We start from the raw sequence: 26,733 nt of genomic DNA on the forward strand, positions 1-26,733 counted from the left end.
GTGTAAATGAAATATATGTTAAATTTTTTCTACATCTCTTTTAAAAATAAAAAATAAAAAAAAAATTCTATGGAAATCAACGATTCAAACGCGCAAGGAGAAGGTTTTTCCTTGTGAAGAGATGAAATTTGCATGAAATTGCAAACGAGGACTTGGGCACAACGGTTGGATAGGTATTACTACTTGTACAGCTTGGATGTGCCTTCTGTTCACGGCGTTTACTGGTTTTTAAAATTAAAAAAATAACCATTCTCACATATTTTCAGTTGATTTATTACACCATTCATCAATCTTTTTCATAACCCTCAAAACATCTATAAATACTAGGACTCTCTAGCTCATCACAACACCAAACATTCTCTTTTTTCTCAAACCACATAATGGAGTTAAAGCAACCCATGATCAAAGAGATGGAGCCACAGCATGGCCAAAAAGGCTTCCTTGTCAAGGGTACTACGAAAATTGGTGGTCATGATTTGGAGGATACGAATTGTCGATTGGATTCGCTTAGAATGCTAGAGACGGGCTTGCCTAATGGCTCTCCGGAGAAGAAACTGGCATGGTTGAGGTCACAAGTGATCGGAAGCGATTTGGAGTTTGAGACGCCGTTTGGGAAACGCCGCCTCACTTATGCCGACTACACGGCCTCTGGCCGGAGCCTTCTCTATATTGAGAACTACATCATTGCCAATGTTCTCCCGGTTTATGGTAAATTTAAACTATATAACTTCTAACTTAATTTCTTATATGTGTAAACAATGAAGTAAACTCATGATTCTTAATAAGGTATGCATTTTATGTCAATTTTATAAAATAATAATAATCTTATGGTGTTTAAGTATGCGTTATGTTTCATTTCAGTCGCCAAGTTTCAATTTGTCAATTTTTATCCCTTTAACACCGTAAAGTTATGTTTGATTTTTTTTATTAATGTTTAAAGACTAAACTAACATAAAACTTATACTTTAAACATGATACGGATATTTTATTATAATTTTGTTAACGAATTAAATACTTTAGATATGAAATTGACAAAATTAAAAACTTGTTGAACCAAAATAATACGGAACACATAATTTAAGAATCATAACTATATATATATATAATTTTGACTTGTGAATTATTATGATACAGGAAATACACATACAAGTGACAGTTATGTGGGGCACCAAACCACAAAAATGGTGCATGAAGCTAGTAAGTATGTGAAAAGCTGCCTTGGTGGGAAAGAAGAAGATGCCCTCCTCTTTGTTGGATCTGGTACAACTGCAGCCATCAAACGCCTCCAAGAGGTCATGGGAATTTCAGTTCCATCCATCATGAGAGACAAAATATTAGCATCAATGGAGGCCGAGACCGAGGACGAGGATGAAAAGATCACTAAGCTTAGGAATAAGATCAGGAGTAGGGTTAATGAAGAAAGATGGGTAGTTTTTGTGGGTCCATATGAGCACCATTCAAACTTGCTGTCTTGGCGCCAAAGTCTAGCACAAGTTGTTGAGATTGGTTTGGATGAAACTGGGTTGATAGACATGAAAGCTCTGAAACTACAACTTGAGAATTACCGACACACCAATCGCCCTATGTTGGGTTCTTTCTCGGCTTGTAGTAATGTCACCGGGATTTACTCCGACACCCGTGCCCTCGCTACTCTTCTTCATCGATATGGCGCTTTCGCTTGCTTTGATTTCGCTGCAAGGTATATGAATTGCGCTTGCTTTGATCATTTGTACTGTTAATTTTATGTGATTCGTTACAATTTAGTTTTCAATCTTTTAATTTTCTCATTTTGATCCTCAAGTATGCAATTTTTTATACTGTAGTTTTAGTAATCAATACCCGTTCAAAATCAATAACACAAACAATGGTGTATTCAAAATTTTAGCAAAAATAATGTAATAAAATTTTAGGATTAAAATGCATGCTTTGAATAAACGTATTTGATCATTTGATTTTGTTTAGATTTCATATAAAATTTCAAAAATAACCCTATACATATATATGTGTGTGTATATGAAGTGGTCCTTATGTAGAGATAGATATGAGATCTGGAGATATAGATGGGTATGATGCAATTTTCCTAAGTCCACACAAATTTGCGGGAGGCCCCTCTACTCCTGGAATTCTCCTCATGAGCAAGGTCCTCTATCAGCTCGGCACCTGTCCCCCTTCAACTTGTGGTGGCGGAACTGTCAGTTTTGTCAATGGATTCAATGAGAAGGTACACAAAAAAGTCAATTTTACATATTTATACCATCTATACTACTATATAAAGTCTACACAAAATTGAATGAAGACTGTCACGTGTTTTACTTTTCTTAAAATATTCCAAACATAATAATTATTTTAAACTGTTTCAATTCTTACAGATCCATCTGCTTCAAATAACTTTCTTAGTTATTCAATTATTTCAAATAATTGTTATTTTAAATTTCACACACGTGTGAGTAACACCTTACCTTTAGTACATATATATATATATATATATGTGTGTGTGTGGGGGGTAAATTACATTAACCTCCCTTGAGGTTTAAAGAAATTTCAGCAAATCCTACCCTTTTGACATAATTATACCAAATACATTTATATGACAAAATCATTTTTCATCTATGCAATTAACGAATTTTCAACGAAAATGAGGTTTGAGTGTTCAACAAATTAAAATCTTTAGAGAGCTGAGCGTAATTATGACAAATTTGTAGGGCTTATTTATTTTCTTCAAACCTTAAGATTTACCTTGTATACATGTATATACTCAAATTCAAACGAATGCAGGACACACTGTATTATAACGACGTGGAAGAGAGAGAAGACGCGGGAACTCCACCAATAATCCAGAAAATAAGGGCAGCAATGGCATTCTGGGTTAAAGAGTACATAGGCTATGAAGTGATCAAACAACAGGAACACAAGCTCATAGAGAGAGCACTAGACAGGCTTCTTTCAAATCCAAACATATGGGTATTAGGAAATACCAGTGTCGAAAGGCAAGCCATCTTGTCCTTCCTTGTGTTCTCCACTTCAAATTATTCTAGAAATGACAACACAAGAGTTGACGGAGGAGGAGGAATTTATATGTGGAGAGAAGCTGGGAACATGAGAGATAAGCCGTTGCACGGGCCTTTTGTTGCAAAGCTATTCAACGACCTGTTTGGGATACAGGCACGAGGCGGTTGCGCTTGTGCTGGACCCTATGGCCACCATCTTCTACATGTCGATCAGCCTCACTCACTCGCCTTCAAAGCTGCCATTCAAAAGGTAACTAACCAACGACCAAGGATTCCCAGTCTCCAGATTTTCCCATCTCCTATTCCAAAACATTTACAACTATTGAATTATGTGAAATCTTAAGGTGCAAGAATCTCGAGACATAATCTAACAGATGATGTGAGTGTTTAGGGATAAGGAGTAAAAGGATTGGAGAACAAAGGATCCTATGCTCTAAACTACCTACCTGATGATTAGTATTAATTATTAACTAGTGGTTTTGATATAATAAATATATTAACCTGATTAATTACACATGTATGTATGGATACAAACCCCAACAGCAGATATAATGAAACCATCGTTACCCGGAAAAAACACAATTTATTTCCCCAAAAAAATGATGAATTTAACAAATCTTAAACGATTCCCAATTTTTTTTTGCCTATGCTTTTTCTTAAAAGATCTCCTTAGGAGGAACAAAAATCAAATCAAATCATGTGAATTAAAATCTAGGAAGAGTAGAGTTTTGGAAGGAAAAAGTATAGAAAAAAGGAGGGCTATAATGCTCCTAAAATTGTGTTTTATTAATTTTAATAAAAATAAATTTTATTCTACAAGACATCTAATTATTGAAAGAAAAATGCTCACATATTTACTACTATCTTAAGTTCTAATAGCAAGTCTACCCCTATAGTATTGATATTTTATAGCATATGACCTATGTTCCCATTCCTCAAACTAGAACGATTCACATTTCAAAAAACATAGACTTCAGAAGGAAGAAAATGGAGAAAATAATAATGTATGATGTTGACAGGGATACAATGGAGTGAAGCCCGGATGGACAAGAATTAACTTGGCTTACTTCATAGCAATAGAGGAGTTTGAATTCATTCTTGCAGCCCTTGAATTCATAGCTATGTACGGCCAGAGATTCCTTCCCCTCTACGACTTCAACTGGAAGACAGGCGCTTGGACTATGAAGAAAAACTCAGTCAAAGAGATTGCAGCCATAAAACAAAGCAAGCCTGCGTTTAGCAACTCACTAATCACTCATGCTTTGCAAGCAGCAGCAGCAGCCAACTTTGAAGATTTTGATGAGAAAAAGAGTAACAAAGTCGGCAGCAATATTGATCCAAAGACAGTTGAATTGATAGACAAGTATGTGTCTTACTTGGAGACTGCTAAGAAAATCGCACATTCCCTCCCAAAGTTTCCACCACCTCGTAAGGTTCCCAAAGATATTGATCTTAACCTTGTACACTTTCGAGTTTAGCCAAATATGGTAACTTTCATTTCCAAGTAATGTCTATGTCAATATACGGTGTGTGAGAGTTATTCACTGTTGGTTGTGTTGTACAATCGCTAGTTGTATGTTGAATCCAAAGTGTGTGAGAGTTATTCACTGTTGGTTGTGTTGTACAATCGCCAGTTGTATGTTGAATCCAGAGTGGTTTTCATCTTTGTTCCAATTAAGCTAATTTCACTAGTGTATGCATTAAAAGCTACTTTGAATTCATATCAGTTAATTTTCTTAGTATTTAATTTTATTTCATTTAACACATGCGAAGAGATTTCAAGTACGTGGTTATATTTCGGACATTCCAAGTCTATGCTTCGTTACTCAAACACAATGGGTCCACCAATGAACAAAAACCTCTGATAAGAAACATGTACACCATGTCATTACTGAACGCTAATGTAATGGACCTTTCCATAACAAAATCAGTACTAGCAAATTTTATCCACAAGGGACTTTGCTCTGCCCTAATATAAAATAGAAACCAGGGAGACGAGACCAGTTTATCCTACGAAATGTTTTGTCATTCTTCAGATTTATTTATCTGAATAAAGCTACCACATTTCTAAATCATCTATACACTAGCAACATCTCCATGACATCATATTTAATGGTGTGTGTCTACTCAGACTCAAAATTAAGAACGTCAATTTAGAAGTTTCTTAACAATTCTCAGTTATTAAAAAACTTACCAGAGTTTACAACTGAACAGGTTGACAGAAATAACATCAACGTATCTCCAAAATATTCAACGAGGACTAAAGTCCGCATACTTTTTTATCTCCAAAATATTCAATATACTCACACATACTCATTTTGCACACAAACAAAATCCAGGAGTTTCTCAGTACAATAACATCAACCCAATGTTTTCCAAAATCCAGTACCTTTTTGTTACCTTGATAAGCCATATATCTTGCATTTTTGGCTGTTCGAGTTTATTCGGACTAATACATGAAAATTTATTGTCAGACAAATAGATCTTGAATATCAAGAATATCAGCAAGGACTCCAGCTGCTGTAGTATCATTGCCTGCTCCAGCACCTTGAATAACAAGTGGTTGTTGATTGTAACACCGGCTTGATATCTCCAACTGCACTTACATTGAAAAGAAATACTTAAATTTCACATGTAAATCACAACCAACTCTAAAGCACAGGAAGGAATTGTTAGTATATATTAGTATATACATTAGCTGTCAAACCTTTAATAATGTATCTTTAATAATGTTGTTTGGTTTGTGCTTCTACTTTCGGTTCTTTGGGGTTTGTAAGGTTCCTTTTGTTTTCCCTCCTCTATAAAGGAGAGAGCTCAACTGAATATTATATACAACATCAATATACTGAATATATCAATACATACATAATTGTTTCTCTCTCTCTTTCCCTATACATTAATTCTAACATGGTATCAGAGCTAGGTTAACAACCTAGTAATTTCGCTTCACCGGCGGGCGGCAGTCTCGCCTTGGCCGCCCGCCGGACGATGAGAAAACTAAGCACATAACATGTCTGCCATACCTCCCAATTTCGGTACTCCGCGGCCACTTCCGCCGCCGGTGAGTATGGACAGCTCAGCTGCACCTCCCAACAACGGCCAACAACGGCCACAATCGGTGCCACTATGGTCTCCTCATGTCGGACCCCCCACCAGCAGGTCTTTCTGCTCCTGCTCTCAGGCTTGGTGTAACATAAGCTCCCTTGGTCAAGCTTCCATCCTCCGACTCAATCACCGAAGTCATGGACACATCCTTATGACCCTCCAAGATTCCATTCAGTGAACCTGAGCACCACCATGGTTTCACCATGGTCCGAAATGCTCCGATCCATCCCACTCTGTTGGGAAGCTCCTCATGCAGAGCGACCTCGACATGGCCACCGGCTGGCTCTGCACTCAGATTCTCAATCCCTCCGCCGTACACGGTGTCACCAAGTTCTTTGATCTCACTCCGGCGAAGTTCCGCCGCAATTATCTCGGCCTCAAGCAACGCCGGCTCAAGCTCCTCCCACCTCTCTCTCTCTCTATGTGCCTGAGACTATCCAAAGAACAAGTGTTGTCCACCTCAACAAACTCCACTCATTCCCTTCGTCAAACAAGTGGTCTAAGAAAAAGTGGGATCAAGAACCTGCCGACACCAACAGGAAGCATGGGAGCCTCACCACATCTCTAGCACCTTTTTATTTATTTTATAATAATAATAATTATTATTTTCTCACCACACTTAAAATCAATCATAATACATACAATTTATTCTCTCTGTAATTCTCTTACATGGTATCAGAGTAAGGTTGAGAACCTAGTATTTTCGCTTCACCGGCGGGCGGCAGCCTCGCCTTGGCCGCCCGCCGGACCTCTCATCTCTCAACTGTGCGGGCGGACCTCTCATCTCTCAACTGTTTCTGCATGACTTCCATCACAGTGCTCAAGCACTGTTCCACTCGCTCCGTTCTGCTTATGCAGCCACTCCCACAAACCTCAAGATCATCGATCTGTACGTGATGTTTGCGGTCTTCACTGCTCTGATTCAGGTAGTTTACATGGCTATTGTTGGATCCTTCCCATTCAACTCTTTTCTCTCGGGAGTTCTTTCTTGTGTAGGGACAGCAGTTCTTGCTGTTTGTCTCCGTATCCAAGTGAACAAAGAAAACAAGGAATTCAAGGATTTGCCACCAGAACGTGCTTTTGCAGACTTTGTTCTCTGCAATTTGGTGCTCCATTTGGTGATTATGAACTTCCTTGGATGAAGTCTGAGGCCCTAGGACTGTAGGAATATTGTTCAATGAAATACTTAAAGCCCAGTTGGTCACAACACCACCGACTCTCTAAACATGGAGCCCTCACTATTAACATCATGAAAGAGAGTGCATTACAGGTGGGGGACCATTCGGACTGCGGCCTCTTGCGAATCCACAAGCACCACCGGCCTTGCAATCTCTGACTGATGATCATCACATCTAATGGAAACTGTTTTGATGCGTTTATTATTTCCATTTTCTCGTCTTTTCTCGCGGTTCTCTCAATACACCACTTCTGTTTCAAGCGCAGGTTTTGCATAGCTTTCATCATTTTTGTCAGGTGAGACCATGCAAAACAATAATAAAATATATCAAACCCATCTCGGGTCTCTCTCTCTCTCTCTTTTGGGGTCAGATGGGTGAGTGGTGTTCAGGTGAGACCATGCAAAACAATCATAAAATATATCAATCCAACTTGTGCCACCCACCCCTCATCATATCTTCATATTTGTTTACTCTTTCAACTTCCAACCATCTATCTTTCATCATTGTTTGCCCACCCACCGAATTGCCTATGACCATCTATTATATATATATATAATAGATTGTATTCTTCCTGCAACCTCCTCATAATTCCCACTATCCCCACTTTACCTTTATTTATTTTATTTTATCTTCCCTTTTCCATTCCCAAAAAAAAAAAAAAAAAAAACAAACCAAAACCACCAACCACAACCACCACAAACACCATTCCTAGATTTAACAAAACCGTGGGCCCCGAAACCACGTGAACCACTTTCCTTATTTCCCCAATCTTTCGTTTTCATTTCAAATATATTCTTATTATTTCTTTATTTATTTTTCTTTCACATTATTTTTAATCTTTTTCAAATTCTATTCATACCATATAGCTTTGCACACCAAACCTTGTTTTATTCATCTCAGGAATCTACTTCCATCGCGTTCTCACCAGCGAGTTACAAAAAAAAAAAAAAAAAAAACAAACAAACAAACAAACAAAAACGAAAACAAAAACAAAAAAGGAATCAAACCCGATCACAAACAAAAACTCTACTCTGCCGCCGGTCTCTTCTTCTTGCCTCCGTCCTAGACGGCCCTTGACGGTGTTGCCTCCGTGTTTCCCACGCCGTCGAGCCCGTTCCCTCCCCCCTGCTCCTCCACTGCAGCATATGGCGGACCTTCAAATCGGAACATAACAGTGGCCTTCCGCTTCAGCTCCTTGTTTTCCGCTTTTAGCACACATATCTCTGCTCGCGCATCCTTACACATGCGCTGGAGCAGAGCCAGTTGGGCGTTTAACTGCTGCACCTCATTTGTCCTACTCTGAAGCCGGTGCGACAAGTTTGTGACTGCCGTCATGGTCTCCACACATGACTTCAATGTATACTGATTGGCCTCAATATCTGATTGCGCTGTCATTATTTGCTCCACAGACCGCATAGGAAAGGTCAACGGAGCAAAACCAGGGGCGCTTGGTTGAGGTTCAAGGGCAACCGCACCAGTTATCTCTCTTGTGAACTCGTTGAGGTCTGGAAAGAGAGTGAGCAGACCACGGGAAGAAGAGGCTATGTTTTGGGTTGTTGAGTGTTTCCGCGCAGCAGCGATTTCAAACTGGTAATGTCAGCAAGGGTTGGTTGCAGAGTGTTTCAGAACGAAGATGTTCAGCGGTTTCAGACTTGTTTGGTTTGCACAGCCTCCACCTCGGTTTATATAGACAATGACGACGCGGACGACACGACGCTCTATCACTCACGTGCATCGCCGTGTGTCCGGCGCAACTTTTAATGGCTCGCCGCTCGACGATTTCTGTCCGGCACGGCTTTTGATACAGTGGGCGCGCCTTTTGAGGGCCCGACTTTTGAGGGCTCGATATATATACATGTATATCTTTTGGGCAGCCTATATACACAATCCTACAGTGTCATCTACATCGGTCCGACATGACCCCATAAACTGTCTCGACATTGATTCCGGTTAACTTCTACATTGGTCCGGCATGACCCCGTAAACTGTCCCGACATTGATTCCGATCAGCTTTTACAACGGTCCGACATGACCCCATAAATTATCCCGACATTGATTCCGGTTAGCTTCTACATTGGTCCAGCATGGCCCCGTAAACTGTCCCGACATTGATTCCGGTTAGCTTCTACATCGGTCCGGCATGACCTCGTAAACTGTCCTGTTACAACGGTCCGACACGACCATACAGTGTCTTCACCAACGGTCTGACACGACCATACAGTGTCTCCTATTCTATTTTATTTTTAGTTTATTTTCCTATTTTGTTACTCTTTTCAAACTCAAGTTGGTTAATGTTTATCATCCTTGAGTTTGAGAGGGGCTGTTAGTATATATTAGTATATACATTAGCTGTCAAACCTTTAATAATGTACTTTTAATAATGTTGTTTGGTTTGTGCTTCTACTTTCGGTTCTTTGGGGTTTGTAAGGTTCCTTTTGTTTTCCCTCTCCTCTATAAAGGAGAGAGCTCAACTGAACATTATATACAACATCAATATACTGAATATATCAATACATACATAATTGTTTCTCTCTCTCTTTCCCTATACATTAATTCTAACAGGAATTAATAAGTGTAAATGGTTTGATATTCTCCTACAGCATTTCCATGATTAAGTGTAGGTACAATATCCAAGCATGGGAATCTATTTTGAAAGTTTTGTCAAAGTTGCATAAGAATTCAGAAGAGGAGGTTTTTGCCTCCTGGAAAAGACTAAAGAGTTTAATTGCTTCAAGGATGAGAAGCAGAGTCAAGATAAAGCTGACCAAATGGTTAAATACACGCAGATAAAGCACATTTCATACTGTTATACTCTACTATCAGAGCAACAAGTTTCCGCTGCAACAGCTGCAAAAAGAAAGATAGACAAGATATGTATATGTAGCATGCCAAGTGATCTACTAGGCATAGAAATGGTGAATCATCTGCTCATTTCTTGTACAGAATGCTGAACACAGTTACAATTCCCCTCAAACACCAAATATGGTAGGACATTTTTTGTGATTTTTGTCAATTTTATGGAATATTTAGTTGTGTATGGGTAGATTGGATAATTGATTACACTCAGTCAGCCCGGCCCACCGGATTCAACCTATGGTCTATTCCCACTCAGGTATTATCATGCATACATGTCTTAATTGCATATGAAAAAGGATTTTTGGGAAAAGAGTATTATTTTTCTGAAATAGAGTTAGAATTGGTCTCAAAACCAGTTTGTCAATTGGATCCGTCTTGGGAAGGGATCAATCCCCAAAAATCGTCGCAGTTCAATAAATTTCCAGAGGATAGCAATTGCCTTGTTGATTGTTTAATTAGACATGAGTTCAAAAATTGAGAATCAGATTAAATAACTATAATTTTGTGAAATTGGCCTATTCAGGCACAAAGGTTGGTACCAAAAATAACTATAATTTCTAGTGTTTCTTTCTTTCCAACTCATGCAATTCAGGCACAAAGGTCAGTACCAGAATTTTGTTCTGGTTGTTTCCAACAAGGCCACCAAAAGAAATCCCAAAAGACAAATATATTTGCCAATTCTTCTAAACTATCATCTCATTAGCAGTGGATATAAATCTACCAGTTCTTGTAATTATTGGACCAGTAAAATAATCACTGTACATATGAAGATACTAAAGAAAATGAACTACTGAAACATGATGTCCATAATTCTCATCCATAACCACCGTGCAGGAAACAGAGTCGCCAGTTGTTCTCAGGATTTCAAGTCTGTAATCCCCTGAGTTTAAATATGTAAGTAGCAAGAAAATCATTTTATGAAACAGAACATTAAAGTAAAAGGCAGAGAAAGGGGAAAAGGAGAAGTAAAGAGCACTTACCACATTGTCACTTCCTCTTAGTCTCCCCAAGGGAGAATTTTTTGGAAGCTCTTGAATGCCAACTTCACACCTACAAAAGAGGTAAGGCTTACATCCATGTGGAAAGAGTTGTATAAATAATGTCTAAACCATCAAGATTTATTTAACAAGATGACTCTGTTTCGTCCAAACACAAGGAATGGTGCTCACACTAAAACAAAGAGAGAAGTGGTCAAGTAGAGGGCTACAAGCAGAGGGCTTTGTGGAGAAAGTGAGTGGATGGTGGGACAGCTACAGTGTGGTCGGGATGCCTAGTTGCCGGCTAGCTCAGAAATTGAGAATCCTAAAATCTGATTTGTCGAGTTGGAACCTGGAGGTGCTTGGCCGGTTGGAGGTTCGGAGGGCGAACATCTTGTCAGTTATGCAAGAGTTGGATGAGAAGAAAGCTGAGGGGGCTCTATTTGAAACAAACTTGGCTTGCCGAGACGAGGTACGGAAGGAATATGGGTAGATTGCTCAGATGGAGGAGATTCGCTTCCGTAAGAAATCTAGATGCTTGTGGTTGAGAGATGGGAATCGCAATACGAAATTCTTTCACAAGATAGCAAATGCTAAATAGGGAAAATTTGTGTCGATGGGGAGGTTCTATCGTCAGAAGAGGACATCCGAAATGGTATTGTGGCCTTCTATCAGCATTTATTCCGTGATGAGAGGGAGGTGTGGAGGCTGGGGTTGGATGGGATTGCCTTTGATGTTATTTCAGAGGCGGATGGTTTGATGTTGGAGAGACTATTCACAGAGGAAGAGGTTTGGAGTGCTTTGCAGAGTATGCCTGGGGATAAGGTGTCAGGGCTTGATGGTTTCTCTACTATGTTCTCCAAGAAGTGTTGGGGGGTGGTGAAAGAGGAGGTGATGGCTACGCTTGAGCAGTTCCACCAAACGGGATAGTTTGAGAAGAGCCTTAATGCAACTTTCATTACCCTAATCCCTAAAAAGGGAAGGGCGGAGGATATCCGAGACTTCAGGCTGATTAGTCTTCTAGGTAGTGTTTATAAGTTGTTGGCTAAAGTCTTACCTAATAGGCTTCGGGGCATTCTAGAGAGGGTGGTGTCAAAGTCTCAGAATGCCTTTGTGGGTGAACGTCAAATTCTGAATGTTGTGTTTGTGGCTAATGAGTGTGTGGACTCGCGGCTTTGAAAAGGGAATGAGGGAATTATCTGCAAGTTAGATATTGACAAGGCTTATGATAACGGGAATTGGAGGTTTTTGTTGTATTGCTATAGAGGATAGGGTTTGGGGAGAGGTGGAGGCGGTGGGTTCATTTTTGTATCTCCACTGTGCAAATGTCGGTCTTGGTTAATGGGACGCCAGCAGAGAGATTTGCAACATGGTGACCCTTTGTCTCTTTTATTATTTATTTTGGTCGTGGAGGCTTTGAGTCGGTTGTTATCTAGAGTAGTTCAAAGGGGCTTGTTGTCGGGTTTTGGAACGAGGCCTGCTACTTTGGTGGTGTCTCATCTCTTTTATGCTGATGATGCGCTTGTCCTCTGTGATGCGGATGCAGCTCAGATTGGTCATTTAAGGTGTGTGTTGTTTTGTTTTGAAGCGGTGTCAAGGCTTCGAGTTAATTTAGGGAAGTCGGAATTGATTCTGGTGGGTGAGGTGGGTCGACTTCCAGTGTTGGCAGTTATTCTGGGGTGTAAGGTAGCCATGTTACCGGTGTTTTATTTGGGGCTTCCATTGGGAGCTACTTTTAAGGCAAAAATGGTGTGGGATGGAGTGGTAAATAGGGTGCAATGGCATTTGGCGGGGTGGAAGCGGCAATATTTGTCTAAAATAGGGTGGATTACGCTGATCAAGAGTGTCCTTTCTAGTATCCTGGCTTATTTTATGTCAATGCATGTGATTCCTGTGTCGATTGCAAAGCGGTTGGAGAAGCTACAACGGAATTCCAAGTGGGGTGATGGGGGGAAGGGGTTTCATTATCATTTAGTGGCTTGGGAAAGGATCTGCACTCCTAAGGAGATGGGGGGGTTTGGTGTGAGAAGGTTGGTTGTGTTTAACCGGCTCTTTTGGAAAAGTAGTTGTGGTGTTTTGTGGAGGAAAAGGAGCGGCTGTGGAGGAAGGTGGTTAAGTATGGGTTGGATAAGGGGGGGTTGGTGTTCGGATAGGGTGGGTCACTCTCATGAACGGGTTTTGTGGAAGGAGATTTGGTTGGGTCAAAAGGAATTTTGGGATAGGGTTTGGTTTAAAGTGGAGGTGGGGGATAGGGTTCGTTTTTGGCATAACAGGTGGTGTGGGGAGCTATCATTAGCGAGTATGTTTTCATTAATATATGTTATTGCTGCTGATTGGGAGAAGGTGATTGTTTCGGTGTGGATTAGGCAAGGGCAATCGTTTGTTCGGAATGTTCATCTGTGACGTAATGTCCACAATTCGGAGGTGGACCAGCTCGTGGACCTTCTGGGATTTCTATATGTGGTGAAGATGGGGTGGGATGAGTTGGACTCTTTGGTGTAGGATTGTCCGAGATCTAAAGGGGTTTTCTCGGTGTCTTCGTTCTATGGTGTGCTCATGGGTGGTGAGGTTGCTATCTTCCCTTGGAGGAGTATTTGGGCGACGGGTTCTCTGTCTAAGGTAAGCTTTTTTCGTTTGGACAGCTACTTCGGGTAGCATTCTGACTATTGATAGCTTAATTCGTCGACAACATGTGTTGGTAAATCAGTGCTGCATGTGTTGTGGTGATACGGAAATAGTGGATCATTTGCTCATTCATTGTTTGGTTGTGTCTTGGTGATGGAGCTCGATTGTTGCTCTGTTTGGTTTGGCTTGGGTGCAACCAGGTTCTGTGTTGGATGTGGTTCAAAGTTGGGGTGGGGCTAAGGTGGGGAGGAGACGTCGGAAGGTTTGGATTCTTACTTCCCACTGTTTGTTGTGGTTGGTTTGGTTGGAACATAATAGGCGTGTTTTCTAAGATATTTGTCATTCAGTTTTGTGCATAGAGAGTAAGCCCTCGTTTGTCTTGCATAGTTGGGTTACGGGCTTAGTTGATCCCAATGTCTTGGTTTTTGTAAATTTTGTAGAAGACTTAACTAGTTAGGTTGTTGGGCCCAATGTGGGTTGTTTATCTTTTGGTATTCTTTGCATCATCTTGATAATTTTATAATAAAGTTCAATTATTTATCCCCCCCAAAAAAAAGAAAAAAAAAGAAAGAAAGAGAGAAGTGGTCAATCTTAAGCTCATTCAAGTCATTGCACATCTTAATCATTATGAACAAATAATGGTTTCATGTCATTTTATAAGGAGGTAAAAAACATCCTTGCTCTCCCACATTGAAATTTGAGACCGCATATTAAAGGTCAATTCATAGAACATACTTCACCATATATCAAACTGCCAAGACTTGATTGGAACAGAAATATAAAGTACCTTGAGTCCTCAATCACACAAACATAACGGAGCACATTGCCATTTGAAGAAGCCTTTTCAACCCTCTCTTGGATGCCTTTATCAAGAAGTGGTAGGCCGTTGACCAAAAAATCTTCAACATGCATTATATTTGGTCCCATTTCTTCAGGATACAAGCTTTCAACCTACAAGATTAAAGTAGAAACTACATATAAATCTGGTCATACTTGATTTGAAAGCGAAGATATACAAGTATATCATCTCAATGTCCAAACCTTTATGTTGTCCAAGTCAATCCGCTGACCAAGAAGTCGAGCAAGGATCAAAGCCTGTCTTCAAATAGAAAAACTAGTGATCAATACATGACATGAAGCAACATATCTTAAAACTATCTCAAATAAAACTACATAGTGTTTTGTATTATCTGCTTCATCAGTGACAAGGTTTCATCAGAAGAGGATAAAAATAATTTGAATTAGTTTTGAAGTTAGAGGATTGCCCATTGAACAAGAACTATTAGTTTCTTTAAACTTGCAAATCAACTACTTCAAGGATATCATCACTCTGAACAATATTGAGATTGCTTCATATTTTGCACAAGTCGAACAGGAAAAAAGTAGGAGATCTCAGTTGCTAGAATACCAGTCAAACCATAATTTTTGTTTATAAGCCAGAACTACTCCAAATTGAGTAGTATAACAGTTGGCGCACACTTGTCACTAATCAAATTCTTCCAATCTGTGCAACACACTAGGTGTCACATTACACTAGCAAAAAATTGAAGTTAATAATAGAACTAAGCCTTCTGCAAATGTGTACCATTTAGTAACAATATGTTTATGATGTATCCTCAAACAGAATACTTTCTTGAGATTAGTTTCACCTCAGCTAAATGCAAGTGATTTTATGGAAGGAGGGCAGGGGCTCGACAAACCTTTCTTGCTACATCCATCCCACTGAGATCGTCACGAGGATCTGTGAGAATAAATATGAAATCAAATTAAGCATTTCTTTAATCAAAAGTATTTGTCTTCAAATTCTAGAACAATCTTACAGAAGAACAGAACTAAATACAGTAACACAACGATCAAACTGTAATTAGATGACATCAATGAATCTAGCTTTTTTGAGCAGCATCTGCAGGTAAAGTAAAATCATTACGATACCATTGGAGTAAATGAAAGTCGTTAACAACCATAGTATAGAAACAGCTCTGCTATTCAATGAAACAAACCTAGTTTAATATAACATCATCAATTATGGCCAAAATTCCTATATTGGCCTAATATGTTGATGCATTTGTGCAAAAACATATATATACACACACATCAAAACATATATAGGGTGATTCAATTTCTGCTGACATCACTTTGTAAATCCAACTACAATCTTCTATTTCTTTCTAGAGCAAGGTGCATCCTTACGAATGTGTATCTAGCTGGTCTGTTATAAACTGTCAACCATACATGAAATTAACAACAATAAATTTTTAAAAAATATATATAAAAAACACACAAACAAAAGCATACAAAACTAATTTTAACACACGACTAATAAACAAAATTGAAATTGGAAAGTGCATTTCAGTTATGTTTACATGCATCAACTGCAAAGTACACATTTATTCTGTGTATCTTCAAAAAGAAATCTGGAACTTCACCACAATTTAAAATAAAAAACACATGTTGGCTTCAGCAATTCTACAAAGTAACACTCCGGTGTGATTTATGCAAGACACTTTCACAATAAGACAGGGATTCCTCAATGTCATTCAGATTTTTATTCAAACTTCAAAGTACAGAAACAGAACATAGCACAAAAAGATTCCCCAAAGGAAAACAAACCATGGGGCTCAAAAGGACATTAATTGTAGGGAAAGAAGAAGATTTTTAAAGGAATTTTCCTTTTCACATGCACATATGGAAAGAGAAGAGAGCAGAAAAATGAAAGGAAGGAGAAGAAAAAGAAGAGAGGGAACCACAGATAGAGAGCTCAATTGCTTCTCATTTTTTTATTTGGGTTAATTATAGACTAAAGCTAACCTAGAAAATAAGTACCCAAATCATATCATACCCAGTAGGATAACACGTAAGGCCTCAAATTTTTTCCACACACAAGCTACTAGAAACACAAATACATAGCAATATTTTATTGAAGAGCCCTAATAGGACAAATTACTACCGTGTTAATTGAAAATCATCTTCCTATGGATCAACTATCAAATGACTCAAATGCTTCATTATAGCAATCTGCTGCAATCAAAGGGCTGTGACATTAGATTGCAACACAGTCCCATGGTTATGATAACAATGCATATGATCTAAGAACTTCTTACTTGTATTGTCTACATCAATGATTGCCATGTCGAACACTTGTTCAGACAAGACGTATCGACTCATGCAACCCCTCTTTGAGCACTTAGAGAAGTGCCCTTTCTCAGCTAAAAACAGCTGCTGAAGAACCAAATGAACTATAATGTGTTACAAGGTCGCCAATACAAATCTCAACTTTCTTCACAATTATTTTATTCTTTTTCCATGTAGACAAAACTAACCAACAAGGACAACTATTAACACTTCAGCGCATGTAGACGAACATATGATTATATTTAACATAGCATTTCAGAAAGCAAACCTACAAATACACAACTATACATTGTGTGCCAGGGTGTAGATTTTGGGAAGATTGTAGTGTCTGGCACCATAATTCATTCCAAAATGCAATACTTCCATCAATTTATTTGTTAATAATGGACCAAAAAAAGTTAAACCGTAAGGACTGGATCCCTTTTTGATGAATAGATTACGAATTTGCCTGGCCTTTTCTTCTTCAATGCAATAATCTCCAATATGAATTGACACTAGGTCTAAAATATTGGTTCTGCACTACCTGCCAAAACCTCACAACACTCATGCTGCTCTTGTGGCTAAATCAAAATGCCAACATAATGAATCCCAAAAGTAGCTTAAATAAATTTTAATTGTCTGTTAGAATAGGAAATAATGAATTGTATTCTTATTTATTCCTTTTTTAGTTGCTCAAATTATGCCTATAATTGATCATAATTATTAATATAAAAGAGAATGAAGTCTAACGCATTCCCTAACTTTCTCTTCTCCAAAATTACATGGTATCAGAGCCAAAACCCTAGCCCATACCTCTGTCAGGAGTCACCTCTCTCAGTCGACTTCTGTAGCCTATCACCCAGGCCCCCTACAGTCAATCCAAACCTCCCACTCCTGTTCAGTCCATCGGCAGCCTCCCTGTGCCTCCCGACAGCCTCTTAGGCCTAGTCGACAGCCCCTCTGGCCTTCTAGGGGCCTGTCGGCAGCCTCCCTCTTCCACCGCAGGATTGCCCAGGCTCGTCGATAGCCCTAACTTGTTCGACTAAGGCCGTCGTGGCTTCCTAGGTGGTCGACTAGGGCCTTCGGTGCTCCTTGGTTGGTCAGCTAGACTCACGCATGTAACTAGTCGTCTCTGTTCTTGTCATCTCTGTATAAAACAACAACAACAACAACAACAACAAAAAAACAAAAATAGTTTTCTTTTCTTCTTTATGCTTTCATAGGGTGAGTTGTGCCTTTCCTTCCACTATTATCTTCCGAGTTTGTGATTGGCCCTAGGTTTGAAGGTTCCTTAGTAGAATATTCATAGCAGAATTCACTAGTGAGTCAACAACTTCTCAGCCACTTAAGAGCGAGAGCTTCCTTCTACCTTCTACTATGACTGATAATCTCAACCCTGGCCTAAAAATCACCACTCTCTATTCAATGGTCAGAACTATCCAGCGTAGTCGCAAAGTCTGACTATTTTCTTAAAGAGCAGAGGGAAGATGGGTTATGTTGATGGCAGGATACAAGCATCCACCACCACGGACCCGAGTTATGATCAGTGGGAGATCACCAACTCCCTCATTATGGGTTGGTTGATCCATTCTATGGTCCCGGAGATTGGAGAGGGCTATTTCTCTATGGATACTGCACAGAATATTTGAGAGGCCGTGACTACTACTTACTTCCGGAAAGGGAACTTCTCCCAGGCTTCTGAGTTACGTCGCTCCATTGAAAGGTCGGTACAAGGTAAGATGACTATCCTTCAGTATTTTACCTTCCTTAGCAATGGGCGGAAGCGACTTGATCATCTTCAGGATTACAAACCAATCTATCCCACTGATTCTGTGGGTTACTAAAAGTTTGTGGCACAAGAGCGGGCCTTCAAGTTCTTAGAAGGCCTAAATGTGGAGTATGATCCAGTGCAGAGCAGAGTCCTTGGCATGGATGTGCTTCCTTCTCTCCAGGAAGCCTTTGCTTTTGTGCAGAATGAGGACAGTCGCCGTTCTGCGATGCTTCCCTCTGCCACTCCTGATTGCTCGGCCTTGGTCTTTGCACCTCCTCGCGATGGCGACTGTGTGACTCATGATTCTCGTCCTTCCTCTGAGAAGGATAATCTTTTTTGTGACTACTATCGTCGACCTCGCCACACACGAGAGACCTGTTGGAAGCTGCATAGGACTCCTTCTGGTGGCTGAGAAAACCGTCTTGGTACTCGAGGGGGTAGGTCTGGTCCATCTAGAGGCTGAGGGACCAATGCTCAGGTACATCTTTTAGACACAGTTGAGCCACCATCTTCATCTTTGGTTGTCTCCCCAACTGCTGATGTTTTAGGGTTCTTTGCCTCGGATTTTGAGATTGCTCTTCGACACTTACTAGATCGTTGAGCCTCCACTTCTGCTCAAGGTGCACCCTCTTCTTCCTTTGCCAATTCAGGTAACTTGGCTTCCTCCCCATATGCATTGCTCTCTCATACGACTGGCCCATGAATTATTGATTCTGGTATTTCCGACCATATGTCTGGCTCCTCTAATTTATTTTCAGAGTATAACCCCTCCTCAGGTCAGGAAAAAGTGCGTATTACAGATAGTACCATTTCATCTGTGTCAAGGAAATATTTAATTCATGCCACCTCTTCTCTTCCTTTGTCTTTTGTCCTCCATGTGCCCAATTTCAATGTTAATCTTTTATCTTTGAGTCGTATTACCTGTGCCTTAAATTGTAGCGTGACGTTTTTTTCTGATCATTGTCTTTTTCAGGACCTTATCACGAGGAAAAGGATTGGCAGTGGTAGAGAGGAACATGGGCTCTACATTCTGGATCAGACAGACAAGCTAGCTCATTCATCTATTCAGTTACCATCCACTACGGAAGACATTTGGTTGTGGCACTGTCGCTTAGGACATCCCTCTTTTTTATTACTTAAGCATTTATTTCCTTCTGTTTTTGAGAAAAATAATGCATCAGAGTTTCAATGCGAGTCTTGTCCACTTGGAAAACAACAAAGAGCCTCTTTTGCTCCTTTTACTAATAAAAGTTTAGTTCCTTTTTCTTTGATTCATTCTGATGTATGGGGTCCATCTCATTTTGTGTCTTTAACCGGTCAAAAAATGGTTTGTTACCTTCATCGATGATTGTTCCAAGGCCACTTAAGTCTATTTGATAAAAGATAAAAATGAAGTCTTTTCTGTGTTTCAAAACTTCCATAACATGGTTTGTACTCAGTTTTGGGCGATTGTCAAAATTTTACGTTCTGATAATAGGAGGGAATATATTGACTCTGGTCTTGCCACTTACTTCGCCAGTCATGGCATTATTCACTAGACTTTATGCACCAATACCCGTCAACAAAATGATGTTGCAGAACACAAAAATCGCCATCTTCTTGATGTTGCCCCTTGTCTATCCTTTGAGATGGGGGTTCCTCGATCCTATTGGGGGGGAAGCGGTTCTCACTGCCACTTATTTGATTAATCGTCTTCCTACTCAAGTCCTTCACAAACAAACACCTCTTCAAGTTTTGTTCGGGTCTATCCTTTCCCGGTTCTCCATTCCTCCTAAGACTTTTGGCTGTGTTTACTTTGTCCATAATCATTCACCCACTCGTGGTAAATTGGATCCTAAGTCTCTTAAATGTGTTTTTCTAGATCATTTTGCCACCAAAAAGGGTTATAAGTTTTATCATCCTCCCACTCGCAAATGGTTTGTCTCCATGGATGTTACTTTCTTTGAGTCTTAGCCTTACTTTCCGACGCCCCCGGTATCACAGTCATCCCTTCCGGGGGAGCCTTGGTGTGAAAAGATTCTTGTTCCACGAATAGAGGATAATGAGCCAGCAGTGGTTGAGGAAAAGGAAGCCATCAAAGTTTATATCAGGGACAAGTACAGACAACAAGTCACCTAGATGCAAGAGCCTACTCTCCGTCCACTGCTGTCAATTTCTTCTCCGGATGAGTGTCCAGAGTCAACCTCATCTCCTAAGAGTCCAGGTAATTCTAATTCTAGCACTCCTATTCCTGATGTCTCAGATCTTAATGTTCCCATTGCTAATAGGAAGGGAGTTAAGTCATATACTCAACATCCTATTACCAATCATGTCTCTTATTCTAATCTGTCTTCCTCATACAAAGCCTTTCTGTCTAAAGTGTCTTCTGTGAGTCTACCTAACACTTTTCTGGATGCTCTCTCTATTCCTGAATGGAAACATGCCATGATGGAAGAAATGAGAACTCTCAGCAAGAATGGCACTTGGGAGTTAGTGGAGTTACCGAGAAGAAAAAATCCAGTTGGGTGTAAGTGGGTGTACACGGTAAAACACAAAACAGATGGTTTCACAGAACAATACAAAGCAAGATTGGTTGCTAAGGGCTTCACTCAAACTTATGGGGTACATTACCAGGAGACATTTGCACCGGTTGCAAAAATGAACTCTGAGAATCTTAGGCTCTGTTTGGTTGTGTTTTCAAACTAGTTTTCGGCTTGATGGTTTGAGTAAGATGTTTGGATAGAGTTGTGGAATTAATTTTCCACAACTCTGCAGAAAACTCTGTCAAACAGAACGCGTTTTTCAATTTTTTTTTCAAAATTTGGCCTAACTAGTTGTCCAGTCAGTTGACCGGAATATTTTTTTTTTTTTTTTTTTTTTTTTTGCAATTGATATGTTAATTTTATATATTCGAAAAAAATATTTTTTGAATTTTTTAAAAAATTTTATGTGCTTTAAAATAATTTTGAGTTTTATGTTTGGTTATGAGTTGTAAGTTTTTGTATTAAATATCAAATGTCACATCAAATATTCCCCACTCAATTCAAAACTATTTTCAAAACTCTCACCAAACAAATTTTCCACACTCAAATCATAATTCCAAACCTCACAAACTCAAAATACAACTTATACTCTCAAATCATAATTACAAAACTCTACCAAACGCAACCTTACTCTCTCTTGCTGCAAATTTGGATTGGCCACTTCATCAGTTTAATACGAAGAATGCCTTCCTTCATAGAGACCTAGCAGAAGAGGTTTATATGGATATTCCTCCTAGTTTGGCAGATGCTAAGTACAAAGGTAAAGTATGCAGGCTCCGAAAGTCACTTTACGGACTAAAGCGGTCCCCTAGGGCTTGGTTTAAAAGGTTTGCTCAAGCTATGCTGAAATATAGGTTCAAGCAAAGTCAAGTTGATCACACCTTGTTTGTGAAACATTCCCCACATGGTAAGACTACAGCTCCCATTCTTTATGTTGATGATATTGCTCTGACAGGGGATGACATTGAGGAGATCCCTCAATTGAAGGAATACTTAGCCAAGGAGTTTGAAATCAAAGACTTGGGTTGTTTGAAGTATTTTTTGGGCATTGAAATAGCTAGGAGCAAGGATGGCATCTTTATATGTCAAAGAAAGTATGTGCTTGACTTGCTAATGGAAATTGGACTGCTTGGAGGTAGACCACGTGATACACCTCTAGAACCAGGCCAAAAACTTAGTGAGAATCAATAGGGAGAGCTAGTAGACAGGGGGAGATACCAGATACTAGTGGGCAAGCTCATATACTATGCTAAAATATGGGTTCAAGCTGATCACACCTTATTTGTGAAACATTCCCCACATGGTAAGACCACATCTCTCTTATATTGATAATATTGTTCTGACAGGGAATGATGTTGAGGAGATCCCTCAGTTGAAGGAATACTTACTCAAGGAGTTTGAAATCAAGAACTTGGGTCGTTTGAAGTATTTCTTGGGTATTGAAGTAGCTAGGAGCAAGGATGGCATCTTTATATGTCAAAGAAAGTATGTGCTTGACTTACTAATGGAAATTGGACTGCTTGGAGGTAGACCATGTGATACACCTTTAAAACCAAGCCAAAAACTTAGTAAGAATCAAGAGGGAGAGCCAGTAGACAGGGGGAGATACCAGAGACTAGTGGGCAAGCTCATATACTTATCCCACTCACGTCCAGACATTGCCATTGTCGTGAGCATGGTGAGCCAATTTATGCATGCTCCTAGAACTTCCCACTTTAAGAATCCTGAGATACCTGAAGTCTTCTCCAGAAAAGGATCTCTACTTCTCAAAACATGGCAATCTTAGTGTGGAAGCATTTATTGATGCAGATTGGGCAGGATCAGTCACTGACAGACGATCAACTTCTGGATACTGCACATTTGTTGGTGGCAACCTAGTCACCTGGCAAAGTAAAAAACAGAATGTGGTTGCTCGATCTAGTGCTGAGGCAGAATTCAAGGTTATGGCTCAGGTGGTATGTGAGTTACTATGAATTAAACTATTATTGGGAGACTTGGGAATTCATCAGACTAACTCCATGCGACTATATTGTGACAACAAGGCCGCAATCAACATAGCTCATAATCCAGTTCAGCATGATAGAACTAAGCATGTGGAGATTGATAGGCATTTCATTAAGGAAAAACTCACTAATGGCACCATATGTATTCCATTTGTGAAAATTAGGGACCAACTAACTAATGTTCTCACCAAGAGACTAGGGAACAAATCCTTTCATGGCATTCTCAACAAGATGGGTATGAGAGATATCTTCACACCAACTTGAGGGGAAGTGTTAGAATAGGAAATTGGTAGAATAGGAAATAATGAATTGTATTCTTAATTATTCCTTTTTTAGTTGCTCGGATTATGCCTGCAATTGATCAGAATTATCAATATAAAAAGAAATGAAGTCTAACTCATTCCCTAACTCTTTCTCTTCTCCAAAATTACATTATCAAGAAACTACGATGGCATGAAGTAAAAAACAGTTTATGAATGTATTAAGAAAGATAGATCTTTCTTTCTTTCTTTATTTCTTTCGTTTTAGAAGTATAATCTCAACAAAGATGAGGCACCAAGGGGGGTGCAACCCATATACAAAATAAAAAAACATGAGCTCTACCCACTATACCTCAAAATGTACTTGAAAGTCTCTGCAAAATCCAAAAATTAGTTCAAGGGCGGGTTAACCAACCCTGAGAACCAACTATATAAAAAAGAACGCAATTTTCCCTGAATAGTCAAAATTTATTCTTCTTTACCAACAAAAGTTTTTTGGTTGGTTCCTTTCAACCCAAACCAACCACATCAACGCCAACAGGATCAAATTCCATGACTTCCTTTTCCCCTTCCCTACCCAAATTCCCCTCCAAGAAAGAAGTTGCCTCACCTCTCTAGGGAATACCCAATCTATGACAAACAAACCAAGAATTAAGGCTCACAATTTCTGCGCCACCTCACAATGAATTAGAAAGTGACTCGCTGATTCCTCGTCATGCTTGCACATACAACACGAATCTTAGAATCCCAAACCCATCTGCACATGAAGGTAGACCACTATCACCCATCAGAGTAATGTAATAAGACTTCACCTAAAACTGGCCTGAGGAAAACTTAAGCCATTGAACTGACTGAATCACCAGCATCCAATACGGAACTAATCAAGACGATTAAGGAGATCCTCAATCATTAAGCTCTCTTTGAAGGCCAATATCCCAAAATACCTGACCATCAAGCAACTGCAGTAGCCATTGACTGAGGCCTCCCTATCACTAGCGATGCAAGCAACAATAGGAAACGCATCCTTCAAACCTCCACTAACAATGGCTTTAGAACCTAACATGTTCCCTACTCCCTACCACAAATTGAATATGCTCAGAAAAAGTGTCCCGCTCACTTTTAATTCCTTTGCACAGACCAACACCACAAAATATTTGCAAGAAACCACCTTTCTCCAATATATCTCCCGTCACATAAATTTTGGATCCAAATACAAATTTTCAAACTCTGGAATTTATTTTACCTAACATGTAAAATATCAATTTTGTAACTGTAGCATGTATATTGAATTCTTCTATCCTGTTAATATAGAATACAGACTAAAATAAAGTAGCCAATGAAATTTAAGTATGCACATATTCCATCGTTTGTTAAAACTATTCCAGGGAACAATTCAAGAAGTTTTCTTTATATCAGACAGAATGTTCCATCTATTTGAAAAATGAAGTTGTTAACTCTCTTTGTTCATTTCATGTTTTCTATAGATGACGAGTTTTCCTTAAAAATAATAATAGAAAATAAAATTCCTCAACCATAATCAGGGAAAACTCCAAAAAAAAAAAAAAATCACATTCATTTGTACAATGATCGGAAGTCACTCTCACTTTCCTATAACAAATTAGAAGCTAATGGCCAAAAAAAGATATATGCTAGCAGAAATCCTTCAATAGAGAACAAAAATTACAAGAAACAAACAAACAAGAAATGACCAAGCATCATATATAGATATCAAAGTAATGTATAATGCAAAATTCTTACAGAATATATGCTTTCTGTCAAAAAGTTTAGGAAACAAATAAATTCATTAATCTAATACTAATAAAATGCCATAGGAATTTTGAATTAAGCTCACAGTTTTCGTTTTCTTGCCTTTTTCTTTTCAACAAAAAATGGAAACGAATAACAGGAATAGACAAACAGTCAAGGTAAAAAGGACCTTATAATTGACGATTTGGACCCATATCACTAATTATTTAGATATGGCTTTTCTATACCAAGAAGAATCCTAGAATTCAGCTAAACTGATTTATTAAAACGGTAACATTATAAATTATTAAACCTGGTTCAGTGTAACCACGGCTTTTAGCAGATTTGACAACTTGGCTGAATGGCTTTCCATCTTCTACCTCGCTTATTACATAACCCAGCGTACCTGTTCACATACAAGGATATGCAACAAAATGATAAAATCACAACTTAAAAAATGAAGCATGTTCGATATATGCAAGCAAGCAAGCATGAAGAAGAAATAAGACATTTCAAAAAAAATTAAAAAATAAAAATAAATGTTATACCACTTAAGCTCCCAATTATATGGTGCACGGGATCTCCAGATGAAAGTACACGATTTAAGGATGCTATAACAGGGAGGCCAGCACCAACCTGCCAGTTGTCATAGCATGAAATTATTATTTTTTATTAAATGCCACAGCATGAAATTATGCAGACTATAAATGATTAATCCTATCAAGCTCAATTTTTATAAACAATAACTGCCAGAAACAATAAAATTTTTAGAGTTATAGGAGAAGCAGAAGCAGGTTTAGGGAGCAAGATCTACTCAAGATAAATGGTTTTTCCCAGATGAAACAACTAATTGGCCAAAACTATTTAGAAGAGTTTATATTAAAAACAAGACTCCATTAAGAGGTTTCCAATTTATTACAAACAGTGTCTTCCAAGTACCACCAAAACCGCTTCCAATTTATTACAAACCGCTTACAAACAGTGTCTGGACGACATTCATAAGTCAAAACTGGTTGAATGCTAATATTGCTAGACCCATCTCTACATCAAACAGAAAGCATACAAGCTGATATATTTAAACCTAAATTAAGAGACTTTATACATCTTAACTGGTTTGTAATCACAGTAATATGTGAAAGAATGCAACAATGTATTTCAATTTAGTATAATTTCATCAACTGAATCACAATTTCAGTCTTGAATATTAGCTCTAAAAGACAAAGAAGAGATTAGCAAAAATTTCAGTTTTGATCTGCAAGTCATAATCATCTGTCCACTCACTATTGCACAACAATAGTCTCCAACCATCACATTCATATTTTATGTTTGTTCCAAGGTGTAAAAGCACTTCTATCTGCACCAACCAAGTAAAAAGCACACTCACAGTTGACTCGTGTCGAATGCGACGTGGATATGCAAGCAACTTATCATAATCTTCCTGCAATCCAGACAAAAAATAACTTTTCTTCAGACAACAGAAATGTAAGCAGATGAAATATTATATGAAATTTTTCCCCACAATTTGTCATGGTAAGCAAAACAATCAAACAGCAACCACATACTATCATTAC

The 26,733-nt window shown here is 38.9% G+C and overlaps 2 protein-coding genes across 2 annotated transcripts in view; one reads left to right on the forward strand and one right to left on the reverse strand.

Moving 5' to 3' along the window:
• Positions 1–259: 259 nt before the first annotated feature.
• LOC114288370 (uncharacterized) lies at positions 260–4,729 on the forward strand. Its single transcript, XM_082905831.1, has 5 exons — positions 260–708; positions 1,135–1,699; positions 2,020–2,221; positions 2,776–3,258; positions 4,028–4,729. The coding sequence occupies exons 1-5, from the start codon at positions 381–383 to the stop codon at positions 4,484–4,486; spliced, it is 2,037 nt and encodes a 678-aa protein (XP_082761957.1). The 5' UTR covers positions 260–380; the 3' UTR covers positions 4,487–4,729.
• Positions 4,730–5,160: 431 nt separating this feature from the next.
• The window catches only part of LOC145807496 (uncharacterized), a 30,267-nt gene continuing 8,694 nt past the window's right edge, over positions 5,161–26,733 (reverse strand). The window contains exons 5-12 of the mRNA XM_082905832.1: positions 26,547–26,600; positions 25,711–25,798; positions 25,476–25,568; positions 15,450–15,490; positions 14,791–14,844; positions 14,537–14,700; positions 11,128–11,197; positions 5,161–5,604 (exon numbers count right to left, since the gene is read on the reverse strand). Coding sequence (XP_082761958.1) covers positions 5,479–5,604; positions 11,128–11,197; positions 14,537–14,700; positions 14,791–14,844; positions 15,450–15,490; positions 25,476–25,568; positions 25,711–25,798; positions 26,547–26,600 — 690 coding nt within the window. The 3' untranslated portion in view covers positions 5,161–5,478. The remainder of the gene's footprint in view (positions 5,605–11,127; positions 11,198–14,536; positions 14,701–14,790; positions 14,845–15,449; positions 15,491–25,475; positions 25,569–25,710; positions 25,799–26,546; positions 26,601–26,733) is intronic.

Source organism: Camellia sinensis, chromosome 14, assembly GCF_055761805.1.
Source record: "Camellia sinensis isolate YWXY chromosome 14, ASM5576180v1, whole genome shotgun sequence".
NCBI classification, from domain to species: domain Eukaryota; kingdom Viridiplantae; phylum Streptophyta; class Magnoliopsida; order Ericales; family Theaceae; genus Camellia; species Camellia sinensis.

What these genes read in the sequence shown, in the direction of transcription:
- LOC114288370 (XM_082905831.1), top strand. Translation starts at nt 381, where the DNA reads ATGGAGTTAAAGCAACCCATGATCAAAGAGATGGAGCCACAGCATGGC. An exon ending in CAATGTTCTCCCGGTTTATG is followed by an intron (nt 709 to 1,134) that starts GTAAATTTAAAC and finishes ATTATGATACAG; the next exon opens with GAAATACACATACAAGTGAC. An exon ending in TCAATGGATTCAATGAGAAG is followed by an intron (nt 2,222 to 2,775) that starts GTACACAAAAAA and finishes AAACGAATGCAG; the next exon opens with GACACACTGTATTATAACGA.